General features: G+C 38.9%; 1 protein-coding gene across 2 annotated transcripts in view; it reads left to right on the forward strand.

The window, feature by feature from the left end:
* LOC131070457 (ubiquitin-like-specific protease 1D) overlaps window positions 1–15,408 on the forward strand; it is a 208,061-nt gene extending 192,653 nt beyond the window's left edge. Inside the window, exons 13-14 of one of the 2 annotated variants that reach the window (XM_058006014.1) lie at window positions 14,787–14,894; window positions 15,005–15,408. In XM_058006014.1, coding sequence (XP_057861997.1) covers window positions 14,787–14,894; window positions 15,005–15,154 — 258 coding nt within the window. In that variant the 3' untranslated portion in view covers window positions 15,155–15,408. The remainder of the gene's footprint in view (window positions 1–14,786; window positions 14,895–15,004) is intronic. The other variant, XM_058006015.1, reaches the window with a different exon arrangement.
* The last annotated feature ends 3,245 nt before the right edge of the window (window positions 15,409–18,653 follow it).

The raw sequence follows: 18,653 nt of genomic DNA on the forward strand, positions 1-18,653 counted from the left end.
TATCCTTCATGCGAATTGAGGAAAGCAAAGGTGGTGCGAAGTGTGCTTGAAGTGTGGAGTGCGAATTAAGTTGAAAACCAAAGGTGGCGCTAACATCAAAGGGTGGTGCGATATCTTGAAGACTTCATTGGAGCGAATTTGCCATGGATTAAAGACCACGTCGAAGGTGCGAGACTTGGAGATTTGTTTGTGCGAACTTGAAGATCCATTTGAGCAAATTGACAAAGGCGATAATTGAAGATCACGTTGAAATCCAAAGGTGGCGAAGTTGATTTTTGAGGAGATAACATTGAAGGCTATTTTTACCTCAATTTTGCCTAGGCGATCTTTTCCTTTTTGCATTCTAGAGTTAGCTCTCTATTGAGGTATGGCGATTTAATTTTTATTGCTTTATTCTTTCGTCGTCATATTTTAAATTTTGAAGTTTTGAATTTTGAATCTCTTAGCTCAATCGTTGTTTTTAGGAAATGATAACTCTAGAGACTTATCATGACGTTTCCTAAAAACTTCTCTCTCTTATTTACATTATTCATTGCAAAATCGAGTTCTTATAATGAAATGTTGTGTAGGTATGGCGACCCCAAAGGCGGGAGCATCCACCAGCCGCTCAGCTCTCATGAAAGAAGATCAGAAGACCGAAGAAGTGGAGACCAAGATCGTGTCAAAGTGGAGTAACATTGGAGATACCAACTTGGGGAACTTTAGCACGAAGAAGTTCCGAGAGGTCCCTTACATCGGCAAGCCATCACCTGTCGCCCGGAGAATAATAGAGAGTGGCATCATCAAGGCGGCCAGTTTTCCTCCAGCTATTCAGTGCCATGAGTTGATGATCGAGTGTGCCCGTCACTACAATCCACAGTCCAGGACAATTGTGTCCAATGAGGGAAACACTTTGGCGTACCTTTCAGAGGAAGCCATAAGTGAAGCCTTCCATCTTCCAGAGCACAGGGACATGATATACAAGAGCATTGAAGGAGCCAGATCAGTGTACGATGATGATCCAGATGCTTGCCTAAGCATAATCAACAAGAACTGGCTACTCAAGAGTCATCCCTGTCTAAGCAAGGTACCGAACACACCGCACCGGATTGATTTCCAGGAGGAATACAGAGATTTGATTACCATGCTCAACAGAGTTACAGGAGCACCTCATGCCTTCTATTTTGAGAAGTGGATGTTTTACTTCATCCAGGTGATTGTTCAAGGAAAGGGTACGATACATTGGGCTAGGATAATTAGCCATTGCTTAGATGTACAGTTGAGGAGACTCAGGGCTACTAAGTCCTTCCACATGAGTTCATACGTCATCTATGCCTTAATCAGGAGCGTTGAGTACGCAGGACTACCTCACAGAGGAGTGATTGGAAGAGGACCCGGCGAGGTCAGAGCTTGTGAATCCTATACTTACTTGCATCATCCGCCAGGGAAGAACTACAAGTTAGTCAATGATACTTTCACGATGAACATCACAAGGACGTTGCAAGGTGGAATTCACAACAGATTGTCTCAGGATGCCCAGGAGTTCATCAAGAGGTACGGTGCTTGGTTCATTCAGTTTCCCAAGTTCACTTACATTAGAGTGCATGGATGTCCTTTACCTCCATACATGTTGCCGAGGTACCCGACAGACAGAATTGTGTTACTTGAAGTAACAAGGCAGTTGGCAGCATATGTGAAGGCATTCAGACACAGACATCAGAATGGAGTCCAGGTACCTATTACTTTGGGTAATTCAGTTGAGGTATGTCCTAATGTCTTAGCCATGGATGACGCAGAGAAGGAGTTAGCCTTGTATTCTTTTTCATCTTTTGCTTGGAGAGAGAGCTTTGATCCATATGGACATTTAGAGGAGACGGTCGGTAGAAGATTTAGACATGAGCACCAAATTGAAGATTTTATGATGAACCTCCTAGATGATCTTGAAGTGAAACGTAAGATACATTCTAGATTGCCTTTGGATTTCATCAGGAAATGCAGGATTTACAGAGTGGCCGACCAAGCTCAAGACAATGGCAGGCACATCCAGTCTTCCTATGATAGAGAAAGCAAAACAATAAGGTTGGATTGGAATGAGCCCGAGGCCGTGGATTTAGATGATTTGATGGCACCAGTTTTGTCTTGTACTCGCAGATGGGTAGACGTTCAGCATCAGAAGTTGAGAGAACAAGGCATAGCTATGTCTTTTACTTTGGAAGAAAAACCAGCCGAAGGTGGAGCAAGCGTGAGTGAAGGCAATCCTAATCCTAGGAATTCAGGTGAAGGTAACCTTCGATGTGCCAGTGAGGGCAATCTCCATCCGAGAGGTTCAAAGAGAAAGGAAAGATCAGAAAAGAAAGAGCCTTCCAAGAAAAAGCAAGGGGCCAACAAAGATCAAGCACCAGGTACTTCTTCTAGACCAGAGAATAGAACGATTCGAGTGGAAGAGTCCATGGAGTCTATGGTACAGAATGACAGGCAGGAGGAAGGACAGACACAGCATGTTTCATCCGATGGATCTCTCCAAGACTATGATTTAGATAATGATAATGAAATGACATCTCCTCCCAGACAAGAAGAAATAGTACATAAAGAAATTCAAGTTCAAGAGACAAGATCGAATATTCCAGATTGGTTGAAGGAAAGATTGACCAAGGTGATCGTCGTAGAGGACGAGGGCAGTGCAATTGATTTAGAGAGCCTTGTTGGACGTTCACATGTAATAACAGAAAAGAAGAAGGCTACAAAGATGTCCAAGATGATTCGAGATGAGACTGGATCCAGAAAACTGCAGATAGCTACACCGGTAGCAGATAAATATGAGGGTGAGATCTTAGCAGAAGACTATCATATACAGACTATTGAGTTAGGACCATCCACTGCAGAGCAGACAATGGAGGATGCCACCGACACATTTGAGGCATTGAAAGACAAGCTTAGAGAAGAAGTGGAAAAGAATAGAAAGCTTGAGAGAGAGGTCGGTGCATGGAGGACATATTTCAGTCACATCAACGAGCCTTTGGGACGTCAGGATCCAGTTAGATCACCAGTGCAGGCATTGCCCCTTCAATCGATCAATGAAGCAGAAAGATTCAGGAACCTGGTCCAGCGTACATGTAGTTGGATGGATAGATCTCATACAGTGGCCATAGAGTTTGTTACAAGGATGTCGAAGATCATTCATCAGGCTATCCAAGTTCTTGAGATTATCCACAGATTGATGGCAACAGTAGCTGCATTTGCCCATACCAAGGACGTTGTCATCCCTGTCTTGAAAGTTATAAGACACACATCCAGAAGAATTTTAGCGCAGGAGAGGATCTTAGAAGGTGATTCTCACAGTTTGTTTCAGTGGTCAACCTTACTCCATATAAAGAGTGTTCTCTTCGAGGACATCAGTGTTAGATGTGGTCAAGTTGAGGAAGTGATCAATCCGATCCAGGACAGAGTATTTGAGGTACTTCGTACCATTCTTGGCAGAAGGATCGAGGTCGAGACAGATGTGGATATGCAGGAATTTGAGGATAGAATCAAGATCATCTTTTGCAAGGACGCAGATGTTACAGATGAGCAGTATGATCAGATGTATGCCACCATGCTCCTGATTGATAGAACGAAGGAACTTGAATCTACTTGGGACGCAGCTCTTCTAGATGCATTCGATCAGGTCATCCACTTAGAAGAGAGTATCAAGAATCTTCCCGAGATTCCAATCACAGAAATCGAAGGAATCGTGACAAAATTCATTGCATATGCTAAGAAAGAGAATTGGAAAGGGAATAAGATTCTAGATGAAAGGTTGTTACAGATGACATGACATCTTATTTCTCATTGGTTGATACCTCCTAGGTTTTTGTGCCGAATTTAATATTTGGCTATGCATTTAATATTGTTCAGTAAAAAGGAGGTCATTTGTAACAAACCCTAATTAGGGTTTAGGTGTCATGATCTTGTCCGTTGATTTACTTTCAATCTGGACCTTTCATTATAACTGGGGATGCTATATATACCCCCATTTTTCATTTCATTAAAAAGTAGTAATAGTTGATGTAATAGAGAATAGAGATTAAAGCTAGAAGCAATTTTATTTTGTAGCAAGATTGAGTCTTGAAGAGAGAACTTCAAGCAATTGTTGTACATGATGACTTGGAAATCAATAAAATATTGAAGTTATGGTGTTTTGTTGCAAATTTCTTGAGTGATCTTCATGGTTGTTTGATACACTTGAATCGTGCTCAATCGAGGTAGTTGTTAATTTGAAAGACTAAGTGTGAGATTTGATATTTGGTAGGATTCGCAATCCAAACCACTAGCTTCTTGCTGATTGTAGGAACGCCTTGCGTGGTCGACTGGAGAACACTTTGAGTCCTTAATCTTCAATTATCATTGTGTCTTGGATATGTACCTTCGTAGTAGTGTCCTTGGTCTTTGATGCATTGAATACTATTATATTACCTTAGAAGATCGCACTAATTTCAATTGAGTTGTTATCTTATGGCAAAATTGAAGTTGGTTGAGTCTTGCCAAATCTCGTCCATGCTAAGTCATTCATAGGGTTAAGCTAGATTAGACCTCTTTAAACCCTATCTTTTGCTTTTTTTTGAAAGTTCCTTTAGTTTAGTAAAATCTTCGAGCTTTAGAATGCGTAAGACCCCTTGGAGGAAACAGCAAATCACATCATACCACTAAAAAGCTTGTCCACACGTGGAGACCCCACTAAAAGAACCTTGGAGTCCATCTAACTGATCCTTTTTGCAGATCTTCAGCAGTTAGAGACTATTTTCTCAAGAGAGGATAAGATACCTATTGGTATTTTATTCTGTGTATGATTGTGTACAAAATACACGTCAACACTGCCCTACACAACAAGATCCTTACCCAAGATAATCTATCTAAGAGAGGATTTCAATTCCCAAATTGTTGTGTTTTATGCAAACGTGATGAGGAAAGCCCTTCCCACCTATTACTCCATTGCACCTTCACTAAAACTCTTTTGGACCTGGTGCTACAAAAGATGGATTTTCCTTGGGTTATGAATAGGGACCTCCAACAATTTTTAATGTACTAGTGTGGGCCCTCTCACAACCCCCTAATTAAACAACTATGGAGATTGATCCCGTCTCATCTTGGCTGGAGCATCTGGAAAGAGAGAAACAAGAGGATTTTCCTTGATCTTGAAAATCTTATTGAGGTGGTTTTCAGAACCTTTTCCAATCTCCTTCGGGAAAACCTCTCTTCCATCTCTTGCCCTTGCCCATCCTTTCCTCCCTCATTGTTTGATGACAAAATTGCTAAGAGATGGGGCCTACCTTCCTCTTATGCCAAATTTGACAATTCGAAAAGGATGCTGAGAAGGAATACTAGATGGTGTCCACCTAAGTTGGGGTGTTGTAAGTTGAATTTTGATGGTGCTGCGAGACAATCCATGGGGGAGGCAGTCGTGGGAGGAGTTCTAAGAATGCTACAGGAGAACTGGTGGTAGCTTACTCTAGGAATTTCAAGGGTTATACTTATAACCAAGTGTTGACGTGTATTTTGTACACTATCAAACACAGAATAAAATACCCAAGGGTACCTTATCCTCTCTTGAATAAAGTCTCTGAATGCTGAAGATATCGCGAAAAGGATCAATCAGGATGATTTCAAGGTTCTTCATTGTAGGGTCTCTACGTGTGGATAAGCTCTCTGTGGTATGATGTGATTTGCTGGAATCACAAGGGGACTTACATTTGATGACTGAACTTCTGATCTGCTTTGAATATTGCTGGAACACAGGATCTTACTAGCTTTGACTTGAAAAAAAGGAAAAAGATGAGGGCGAGGAAAGGATCTAATCCTAACACTAAGAATGTAAGAGCAATGAATGATCTTTGATGGAATTCTAACTAAGTCTTGTTTTGACATCACAGGACCATCTCCACAAGGTTAGTGCGATCTTCGAAGGAAAGCTTTATGATGTTCAAATCATCACTGCAGGCATAGACACCATCAGGTTGATGCATATCAATGAAGAAGCGATAATTGAAGTTAGGCTTAAGCTGAACGATTCCAGTTGACTACGCAAGGCAAGTCTGCAATCAACAAACTGCTAGTAGTATGGATATATGAATTCCACCATCAATCAAGCACATTTCTTCCACTCATCTAATCATAAAATCAAACATGAGAAGTATAAAGACCATGCAAATTGTTGAATCGACCCATAAATTTCACCATTTCTTCAATGAAGTTACAAGTCTTTTACAACAACATCTTGGCAACAATCTTTGCCTTCTCTCTCTATTCTACTCTAATTGCTATTCTAATCACCTTCTAACTACTCTCTATTCACTAAGTCTATTCTATTCTCCTTTCTAACTCCTTCTAACTATATGCCTTTACAAATGAAATGCCAGGGCTTATATAGTGCCCTCAATACAATTCGATGGCTAAGATCAATTCGAGATCAATGGCCAAGATTTTACAATGAAAACCCTAATTAGGGTTTGTTACAACCATTACATAACATTTAATGCTTGACCAATGATAAAATTGTATTGCTTGGACACATGTCCTCTCTGGAAAATTCAACCAATGGATAGCCGGGGTAGGTACATAGAAGTTTGTGCCACCTCCCATGAGTTGGGTACATTGAATCTGGACATTGTTGAGGTGGACCATATTGACTGGAGAAGTGATGACTAGGATGCCACCTTGTCTGACACTTGTAACTTGGTAGATATTCAACTTGATGTTGTTGAGAAGCTAGCTTTAATTAATTCATCTGGTACTATCTGCTTCTTCAATGAACCCTTGCTCTAACTCCTTGTGTCCTTGATTGGCAGGATGATTGATGTACCTCGCCTTGGAATATTGGACTGGAAGAGGTCGCCCTTGATGATGTTAGACTGGATGAGGTCGTCCTTGTCGATGCTTGACTGGAGGAGGTTGCCCTTGTCCTTGCTTGATCATCTTGGAGGAGACCGTCCTTGATCTGGCTTGATTTTACAACTCCGGGATCTCCATTTGATGCCTACACAAAAATATTAAAGTTAGTCTTTTGAGCATCAAACCTCAAAGCATGAAATTTAAGACCTTTCAAAGGTAAAACTTAAGATATTAATTTGAAAAAAAAAAAGTCATGATAAATCAAGAATTACACATTTTCAAATTAATAATGAATGGAAACCGGATTTTCAAGACTTAGATTTTACAAAATTGCAATGGGATCACAATAAGTCTTGAATGAGAACTTCAAAAAAGTAATTCTTCATACCTTCCTTTGAGTATTAAACTCTAAGAAATGATGCAAAAATAGATGAATTTCGCTAGGCAAAGTGTAGATCATAGCCTCCCTTGGATAAAATGCACCTCCTTTAGCTTGGAAAAGAACTCCACCTTCCACTAGCTTCTTCAAGATCTGGAAACTCGTCTTCAAATGTCTTCAAAAAATCTAGAAATTATCCTCCAAACTAGCAAGAAATACGCCTCTCCAATAGCCTTCAAGATGAATTTCACCCTCCACTAGCTTCTCCATACTTAGTAGAAATTCGCTCCACTCCTCTGGATTTCGCTTCTCAAATTGCTCTCCAATTTCGCACTTGAAAGGATGATTGAATGATTTGAATTGTGAAACAACACCTCCAATATATAGAGCGCTCACCTTCCACTTACCCATGAGGCCGACCTAGCAAATAAAAGGTGAAATAATAAATAAAAACCCAAAAGGAGTAGGCGGACTTGTCAAATAAAGGCAAATAATGCCTTGTACGCTCCACATTTAATTTTTTAATTTAAAAAAAATTAATTTTAAATGCCTTCACAATAAAAGTTCGATTTTTTAAGGCCTAAAATCAATTTATTAAATGCCAATTTAATTAATTTTTTCAAATATTCCAAAGTTAGCAATTTGGCATCTAATGCGATTTGGAGGATAGTAATGTTGGGATATGGCAAAAAAATAATGAATGCCAATGACTTCGCTCTGGTCCCTTGGAGGGGGACAGGAGGACTTTTCTCAATCTAGGCCTTGCATTCCTCATTTTCACGTTCAAAACTTCATCTAGGCATTTTAAAATGGCATTTTTGATTGGAGTCTTGTGTTTAATTCACTTGATCTTTAGAAGGAACGTGCCTTAGGACATTTTCGCCCTGGTCCCTCAGTGAGGGACAGGAGCACTTTTTCACTTTTGGGTTAGGATTCTCAATTTTTTGAAGTCAAACCTTTGTTCACTATGCTTTAGATGATCCTTCCCATCTCACACAACTTTGCCTTAGCATAATCTCGAAGGGAATTTGTTGTTTTCATAAAAAGCGCTCTGGTCCTTCAGTGAGGGACAGGAGCACTTTTTGTCATTTGGGTTGATTTACTCCTTTGTGAACTGCTTAAATTATATTCAATGGACAAAACATGCTTCCCTTAACCTCTTCAAATCATAAAATCACCTTAACCTTGCAAAGATAGTGCGAATTTGAAATTCAGTGCTCCGGTCCTTCAGTGAGGGACAGGAGCACTTTTTGCCTTCTAAGCCAAATTGTCTCACTTTTCACCCCGAAATTCCTTTGCTAGGGAAGATTTCATCTTATTTCATGCTATGAATAGAAGTTAATGTCGAATAAAGGTCTAAAATTATGCATATAAAGAAAAGCGCTCTAGTCCTTCAGTGAGGGACAGGAGCACTTTTGTCCTTGTAGGCAAAAACTTCATCATTTCATCGTTTTTGATCAAGTCTGGATGCTTTATCATGTTCATTTCGTCCTTCACTAGGCCTTTGATGTTTCAATTTGACCAAACAAGGCCAGGAATGACTCAAATAAGCCTTTTCGCCCTAGACCCTTGGTGAGGGACAGGAGCGCTTTTGCCTTGGTCCTCCTGAGAGGGACAGGAGCGCTATGCGCTCTGGATCCTAAGTGAAGGACAGGAGCGAAATTTGACTTGGTGAACTCTTTATCAGGATAATTTTTATGGAATATAACATTTAAGTATAAGTGACATTATACTTTAAGTTATATTCCATATATACTTTCAGGATGTTTGAGAGTGGTTTCAGACCTCCAGGAGTTATATTGCAAAATCTAGTTTTTTGAGGTTTTTTAGTTTCCAGACTTAGTCAAATTTCAGGATCAGGACTTTCAGACTTAGCCAAATTTCAGGATCAGAACTTCACTCCAGCAGGACCTACTATCCTATTGATCTCCCCGACAACACTCAAAAATGCAAAGGCCAACTGACAAAACCCTAAAAGACCTAGAAAACAAACCCTAAAAAGCAAAAAACATGGGTCCCCATTTGCAATGGGGCGATGTGTGAAAACGTCACAACACCAAGCTAAAGGGATGGCCTTGCTTTGGGGACTCAAAGTTGCTCTCTCAATTGGATTGAAGACCTTAGTCATTGAAGGTGATTCCAAACTCATAATTGGTGCAATTAAGGGATTGAGTAAGACTAACTGGTCCATTGAAGGGATAATCGAAGACGTCCACAAGTTTCTACTAGGGCTAGAGCACTTTGAAATTGGTCATATCAATAGGGAGGGCAATAGGGTTGTGGATGCCTTGGCAGCGCTTGGCTTCCAAACTGAAGGATGGAGATGCTGGAGGAGGAAGGATGCCCTCCCCAATAATGTTCAAATACTCCTGCATGAAGAGTCCTTGGTAGTGGAGTCTAATGGATAACTTCCATCTCTTGGGGAACTGGCTTCTGCAACACCTATCAATTTGGGATGGGAGTTGCAAGTTTGAGTATTGATGGCGGGAAAATTTGAACATGAAGAGAAGCAGGCTTTGGATGATGTGAAATCAGCCGAGGTGTACTTCTTGGCGGAGGTGGTATAGTCATGCAGGAATTGGCAACCCGTATGCACTGACCTAGAGTGGGGCCCACCTTTTGTGTCTTGTGTCTCTTTTATTTTGCTATGATATGATGTTTTGGCATAATTGTAGCGAGCCGTGTGGGAGTTGGAGTAATGATGACAAGTTAATCCCTAGGGAAAGAAGGCCTACAAACTTCAATTCCGTTATCACTTCTTATTGCATGTTGTGATGTTGGCACGCGTGAGGGATTACGGGAAGATACAGGCGCATTTATGATTCCGTCGGACTACACAAGACTTGCCTTCACATTTACTATGATATTTCTAGAAAGACTTTCACAAATTTCTCTAGTGTTTCTCTGGTTTCTTCGCGAAACTTTCATACTACTCACAAAGTGGGGGGAGATTGTGTGCGGACTGAGCCCAATAAGCCAGATGAGTTCAAGAATATAGAAATTTTATGGCACATTTTTAGGGAAGGAGGGGTTGATGGGTACCTTGAACTAATGCATGGGTTTGATGAAGAACTATCGATGCAATTTGCTACCTCCTAGGTTAATAGGAGAGTCACTGTTGGAGGAATTTCGTTTGAAGTCAATGAGGGAGCGATTGTGCGAGCGACTGGCCTCTCCATGGAAGGCAGGAAGTGGAAGAGAACTAGTCATGTGACGAATAGTGAAAGTCTTAATCGGTTCTTTCATGGGAATGAAGTCCCTGTGAAGCTGGAAGGTGGATATGTGAGAGAGGAGCTACCCGACCACTGGAAAATGGTATGCTTGATGATTATGAAATATTTTACTTTGGAAGGTCGTCGTAAAGTTTACTACTTTTACCATATGCCGCTCCTAAATCATTTTAGGAACCATGACACCATCTCTTTCCCCTTCTGTCTGTTTCACTACTTGGAACACTTTGTCAAAGAATCCCTAGACCCTAAAAACCAAGACAAAAAGCCAGTGCCCTTGCACAAAGGCTTGTTTTATAGACTGTATTTGTTTCATTTGGCCCTGTGTCCGCCTAGGAATATCGTGGTTATGGAAGCCCCTGCCTCAAGTGCTTCCTCCTTGTTAATTGGTGCACCTAGTATTTGGACCAAACATTGCATTTGACAACTCAAGGGTGCTTTCATTGCTTCCCCTAGAACTCCCTCCACCTCAGTGGTAATTACAAAAATTGATGTGCCCAAAACCCAAAAGCCCTCGACAAGCAAGAAGAAAGGAAAGAACAAGAGCCAGTAAGGAGGAAGAGGATGAAAGGGAGAGCAATAGGAATGAAGGTAGAAGAAGGTCAAATAGATTGGCCTCCCATGATTCCAGGAAGGGTAAAAGATTAAAGCTTGTTGATTATGGCTTGAAAGAAGAGGAAGGAGAACAGGGGAAAGAGTATGACAAAAAAGAGGTTGAGGGGAATGCTAATGGTGGTGGGGAGAATTTGGATGAGAACCTAGAGAAGTCGGTTAATAACAGCTAGATTGAATAGGGGAACCCAATTGGGGATGAAAGATTGGAAGAGGTTGCCATGGAGGAGGATGTGAAGATGAATGCTATGGGTGAGAGTTGCATGGGATGTCAGAGCGACGACAAAGAGTTGAAGGAAATGGGGGAGGAACTGTGTACGCTGAAGGACAAAATCCTTGAGCTGGAAACGAAGATGGGCAGCATATGTAGATTCAGCCTCCGAGCTATGCACAGTTCGACGACTTCACTTTGTTTAATGTAGGACAAGGTGCTTGGCGATGTTGCGGGTGAAGATGGCATTCACAAGGAGATTTTTAAGTTCCTGACCGAGGATTGGAACAATGTCTTGTTGCAAGCAGGCTAGGGTGTCAAGAAGTCTAGTAATGCTTAGTGTCATAGGGGCCTTCTTTTTAGCTATTCTTGTTTATTGGAGCTTGGCTCCTTTGATAAACTTATTAGGTTATTATAGTATGTTTTATGTTAGCTAATGTTCAGGACTCTGGTTATTCTCTGGTTGGTTATGTTTAATGCTTTCGAACTACTATGTTTATAGCTGTTACTAGTTGGTTGCTGTAGTTTTGTTGTGACTATAGCTATTGCTGGTTGGTTGCTGTAATTTTGCTGTTGTTTTTGGACGCGTTTGGGATGTGGATGTTATAGGGACAACACCCTTGTTATGCTGCTTTTAATATCAAAAACAAGGATTTCACTTTTGTTTTTCTTACTTCAAGTCACTAGAAGCACAAAAGCAAAGGATATATAAAAATTATAATTGTAATTTGACAAAATGAAAAAATTTTACGTCTGAAAATTAAAAAAAAAAATATCGCAGCTTGTTATAAACTTTTAAAAATTAAAATATTTGGTCATTATTCATTTACCAAACTAAATAATGAATTCCAAATTTTAAACCAAAATTTGCAACAATGTAAATTGTAAACATCTAAGTAATTACTAAATTTGTCAACTAAAATTAGTAATTTACTCTAATTAGTTAATCAAATTTAAATCAAACAAACAAATTTAAAATGAAGACAATGGTGAAGGAATCCCACCTAGAGGCTTGAATAATACTTTGAATCCTTTGATTCAATGGCGGATTAGCATCACTCTTCCTCTTGCTTTTCCTCTTGTTCTTCCTCAATCAAAATGCTTTCACTCTGTCTTACAACTTGCTATTGCAACTTTCAACTCTACTATTGCAAGTTTGGAGTGAGTTGGAATGAAGCTTATATGCCTATTTGTAAGTTTGTTGTGAGTGTTTAGCATTTGGGTTGAGCCCGTAGGCCATTACTGTTAAGGCTTAGGGCACACACTTTGAAAAAAGTTGATTTTTTTTAAATAACTTTTCATGTGCATTGTGGGGATGCCTAGGCAGTTTTGTGATATTTGACAGACCCCTAGCCCCTAGGAGTCCAATGTGTCCTATGAGAGAGTGGGGTGTCTCGTAACCATCCCCAAAACTTGGTGGTAGTGATGAAATGGCGGGGTTCATCTCCATGCCCCCACATCCCGGAGATGACCCCGTCCTAGTTGTTGATTTTAACACTTTCAGATTAAATAAAACTCAGAAAAATCAGAATTTGTTTCTAACTATATTAATTAGATTAGAGATTTATAGTTTTCCAGATTTAAGCATATAGCAAAGAAAGAAAATGAATAAGGACAAGACACAGTTACCCTGGGAAAACCTCCTAGTCGGAAAAACCGAGCCAGAAAAGATCCTCAGATCTGATTATGGATTAGATTCATATGATGATTACACACTTATCTGGAGTACAGATGTTGCTGTCACAAGAAGGATGGCAGAGCAGTCTACAAGATTAGCTTACTGACAGAGATCATGATTTGCAGTCCTTCTAAACTGGTTGGCTGTGCATCAACAAGGGTTCGCTGCACCTTTAAACTGGTTCACAGTCCTTCTATAGGGTTTGCTGAGCCTTCAATGGAGTTCGCTGTGCATCAACAAGGGTTCGCTGGCTTTTAATGTTGATCTGCTGCCTTCTAAGTGTAATTCGCTGAACATGAAGATGTTTGCTGATGATATATGTAATCGCTACCTCAACCTTTACATGAGCAGATATGTATATATTTCGCTTTTATTAAAACTGAATGATTGAATTGTGATGTGAGGTATATTCTTATTTATATGAGGAGCAATACCCCTAAATATGTCGGCTTGCCTTGTAAATTAAAACCTTTTAATTTATTTAATTTATTTAATGCGAAATGGATAGGGTTGGCCCTATCATGATGGCGTGTTGGGCTTGAGTGTAGCATGTAGACTTTAGGAGAAGCCGAGAGGTATAAGGCCTCGCCCTACACGTTGGAGAAGGGGCTGGCCCCCTTAGGCGGTTTCCAATGTTGCCCAAGGCAATTGGAATCCGCCATCCCTAATTACAAACAACACTAGTAACATGGGAATTCATTTTTGGGGGGGGGTTGGGGGGTTGCGATGAATCCCCATGAACATTTTATTGTTTTATATTAGTATCTTACATAATACTTGGATTAATCATTAATGTAGTCAAACACTTGCGATTACCTATATTGTAATATAATTTCAAATGAAATTAAGAGGTTAATCATTTAATACAGTCTGTGACCTTAATCAATATTAAAGTAATGAAAACTAGTAGAAACTTAAAGGTTCAATAGTGAACAATAAATGTCTATCATGACATTCCAGTTTGACGAATTTATATCAAAGGAGTATTTTTATGGTTGTTATGTTTAATTAATGATTATATGCATGTTCTGTGGTTGTCCAATTCCTGTTTAGCTAAAACAATTATATATTTATGATTTTTATATTCTTTGCGTGGACAAAACCTAAAACAAAGCTTACCAGCCAATTATTTTTTTCTGCTGAATCCATCAATTGAACCCGTGAATTCGAATCCAAATCTAAACTAGAACCAGCAACATTTGTTTTAACTTTTCTCTTTGGCTATTGTAGGCCTTTAAAAATGATACACAAATAAGTCAAGTTATACATATGTTAGATCTTGTACTATATTTAATAACTTCTAAGATAATTATTCCAATGTGGAGAGTGGGAATAACAAAGTGCAACTTACTGGCATTGACATATATTGGGAAATCTATTAGTTTTTGGGAAAGCCAAAAAACAAATTTGAAGAGATTATCAATCATCTAATTATTTGATGGTAATTAGGGAACACTTTTAGCTGTGGTATTTTACAAGAGTCATTCCTTTATAATCAAAAATGTGTCAGAGACATCCCATGTTTGGTTCTTGTATGAAATTCATCCTTAGTGGGCATAGATATTTTTTAAGATGCTATGCGGCTTTTTAATGGTCCTGTAAGATATGTTGTTTCCAGGATCATGCAAATTGTGCAGTAATACTTGTCAACCATTTTTGTGCTGTTTCTATGATCACATAATATGATACTTGATTGTATAATAGTGATCTTGATGTGTTTGTTAATCTAATCCTGTAGTGTGACACATGCGATTATTTCCCTTGCAATAACTAGAGTTCTGGTGTTAAATTGATACTCAATTCTAGGGTGTTTTTTTCATTTTTTTTTTCCAGGTTCCTCAGCAGCAAAATGATTATGATTGTGGATTATTTGTTCTGTTCTTCATGGAGCATTTCATTAAGAATGCCCCACCAAGACTCAGAAAGACAGATTTGGATAGGGTGAGAAAAGCATGCTTTTTAAAGAGGTCTTCTTATGATTGGAGGTTTCGTACAAAATATTTAAACTCTTCAATTTTTTCTTGTGCTGAATCACATTCTTGATTTGTCAGTTAGGCCGAAAGTGGTTTGAACCTGCTCGAGCTTCACTTTTGAGGGGTTCAATTAGAACCAAGCTTGAGGAATGCTTTGAAGATGCAGAAAAAGGAAGCCAGGATGATATGAACAAAAAACCTCCCCTTGACTTAGAGGATGTAAATTAAAACATAAAATTTCCTAACAAGCTCCATGGATAAATAAGAAAACTATTTTTGAAGTTTGAAAAGCAATTTTGATCGCTTCTTAACCATTTCTTATATATGTGTGTGATGGTTGCAAAATAGAGATTCACCCTGTTACCTCAACGTAACTGTTGTCACATGTATGATATATTCGTGATAGAGATGGAACATTTAATCTATCCAGCATATGAGCACAAATATGAAGTTAATATAATCTCTTCTCTTTCTTCTGTCTACATTGAAGGATTCTAGACTCTAACCACAGCATGATCAGATTTTCCTTGAAGAAAAGATAACCTATGACACAGTGTGAAATCATATTTGACAGGTCGTATTATCGAAGATCATGACAATATTAACAATTCTACTAGCTGATATGAAATGAGGCGTGTTAAGTTCTCATTTATGTAGAGTTAGATGTACAGAAAAAAATAGTATGTCTGAAAAGAGATATGTAAAGAGCCTTGTGGTTATGTATTTTCAAGATTATTAAACCACTGGGTTGCACATGTTAGTATTCTGAAGGAAATGTGACTTGGAATGTTACACGCATCTGTTGCCATTGAAAATATATTTTCTATGGAAAGACATGCATTTGTTTTAATTCTCAGTGATTCACAACTTTCTTAACATAATAATGTTGTTATTTTGGTAATAATTTAGTAAATTAATTGCTAGATTTATCCCATAGCCACAAAGTATAAAGCAATAGCTTTATTAAAAAAATTCCTGATAACCATTTCCCATAGCAGTAACTACAAACGGTGAATGCTTCTCCATGCATGTTCTCAGATATTGTCCGATTAACTTGGATGTACAAAAGGTAAATTTCAGCCTTAAAAAGTTGCAGTTTCCTCAATTTATACAAGCAAGATGCCTTGTCCATAACTCCCTTCATGGAATAATGTGGCTGTTTTTGTGAGAATGTAATAAATGCATTGCTAGTTTATCCCATAACCACAAAACATAGAGCAATAAATTTATAAATGAATCTTCCCAACAACCACAAGATTTTTCCATGACGGTACAGATGTGAATGCTCTTTCAGGACATGTTTTCCAATCACATCTAAATAACTTGGATGTACAAAAGGCAAATAATCAACGTTACTTGAAAATGGCAGTTTTGTAATTGGATATGATAGGATGCCTTTGGGGAACAAATATTATTCTTAACCAGGAGAATTTCTATAGAAGCAGTCCTTTGGCAAGCACCAAAAAATGAATGTCACAAAATTGTCAGACTGAGAACTGAATTATATACTATGCTGTACTGTGAAATAGCGTCAGAATCATGTTTTCATCTGCAGGTTTGTAAGCGTTTGTTTTTTGGGGTTTAGAGTACCCAGAAGGAGGAGGCCACTATTGGGGAACCAGGTCAGAGTTCAATCATGGGTCAGTGTTAATAAACTCCCATGGTTTGCCACTAGACTCAGCGTGCGTGCCCACGTTATTGTTAACTTTAATCTATGTAGTTCTTTTTTATGCCTGCAAAATCTAAACACTCATCCTGATTTGCAACACATGCTTTAGGAATACCTAATCAATAAAGCTGAAAACTCGCTAGCAAATTTTGGCCAACTGATAAAAGCATCACAATGTATGCAAAAGCAATCTGTTTCTATCTGTGATGATCCTAAATTAAATTGCCATTTACAACGCTAATCAGCATGTGTTGCCTTTATAATACGGAAATTAGGAAAATTTATTTGCTAAATGGATAATCTCAAATGTATGTAGCAATTGGATTGAACCAAGATCACTAGAATCATAAACATGTCTATCTTTGATGTTGCTTGTGACTGGTAATCTTATTTTGATATAGGATTTTCAGTTTATTTCTATGGTAGCAGCAGAAAGGTCAGTTTTGTAATATCCACAGGACAAGACTAGTTTTTTATTATAAAGGGCCCTGAGCCCAGAAACAAAAAAGCAGTTTAGAACATCAACCCAAGGAACAGCAACCAGCCCAGAAACAGCCAGAAGCAGTAGAACTATCAATAAATCCCAAATTGAACCCTCCCTATAACATACACAGAGCATCATGACAGATAACTTGGTACTTATACTAGCAGAATACCAACTAACCATAACCAAAATGAGGCATGCAGGCCTGAATAAAGTCTTAGAGAATAAACAGTCCATCCAGATTCCAAACTAAAAACATTAATTGAAGGATAACAACTAAAATGGCACAACAGCCACCGATATCTATAGAGCAAAAAGGAAACAAAGCCATAAAACTCTTAGTTCTTGGGGCCAGAGATGAGTCCCCAATTCTTTGCCAGCAGTTGCAGGTTATCCTTCCAGTCTCCCTATAAGGGATTGTGGCCTTGAGTGTTTTCCATCTTGTCCTCGCTAGTCCCTGCATTTTTCTGGAGCTTTTCCTTTATCTTTCTCTGACCAGATACCATGACCATCACAACCTTGTGCATAATACCATCAATGATAATAGTGAGTGTTTAAAGCATTTTCTAAATATTTTTTACGGGCTCTAGACTTCTCTGCTCTTGTTTCCATATCCATCATTTTGACCTGCAGATCCACCACCTGAACTTTCAGGTTAGCAACCAAGTCAACATCCCTATCATTATCAATTGTTGTCTCCTAGAGATCCTCGCCAATCTTTCTAATACCTTCACCCTTTTCACCTAAGATCTCAATATCTTGTTCCACCTGGTCCTCTTCAACTTCATTCACATCTTTGAGTCCCCACTGATATCCTCCATCTCCTCTTCCTCCTCACTGTAATCCTTGAATTTTGACTCCACTATTATTCTCTATTTTCAGTTAAAAAATCCTCATCAAAAGGAATCTCAACATCTTTTTCTTCTTTTGAATGTCATTTTCCTTTGGTATCCTTCTCCTTGAGCCTAGCTGACCAACAACCACCAAGAGTGGTCTCCAGTTTAACCATCCCCTGTTTACTGTTGTCCTCTTTCCTCTTATCCTGGTCAAGGTCCTCCAAGTCTATGGTTAAATTTTTGCCTTTGGTGGTCTTAGATTTTTGAATGGCCAAGTTTAGTAACAAAGGACTTCCTTTTTTCAGGGATAACTGTTAGGAGTTCAATTTCATCAACAAATGTAGTAGGGTTTTTGTTAGCTTTACATTTTTTCTTTCTAGAGGCATTAGGTTTCTTAGGAGAGTGGGCCTTGTTCTCAATGAGTTCAATTCTGACAAAGCTAAAGTCAAGTTGAAAACATGCTTATACATAGCCAAGATGAAGATGAGGCCCTAATGCAAAGGAGGAGACACCCCTTTATCAATATTAATGCACAAAGAAGAAAAGAGGTAAAAAGGCATGTTGATACTCTTCTTGTGCCTAATGTGGTTTAAAATGGGTAAAGTGGTAGCCATGCACACTAGTATACCTTCCTTCTAGGGTAAAATATCTCATAACATGATAGCTAACTAAAGCATAAGGAGGAGGGAGGTTAGACCTATCATACCCATTTTGCAGTCTAATCGATTCTCACCCTTC

This window comes from Cryptomeria japonica, chromosome 3 (genome assembly GCF_030272615.1).
Source record: "Cryptomeria japonica chromosome 3, Sugi_1.0, whole genome shotgun sequence".
Taxonomy (NCBI): Eukaryota; Viridiplantae; Streptophyta; class Pinopsida; order Cupressales; family Cupressaceae; genus Cryptomeria; species Cryptomeria japonica.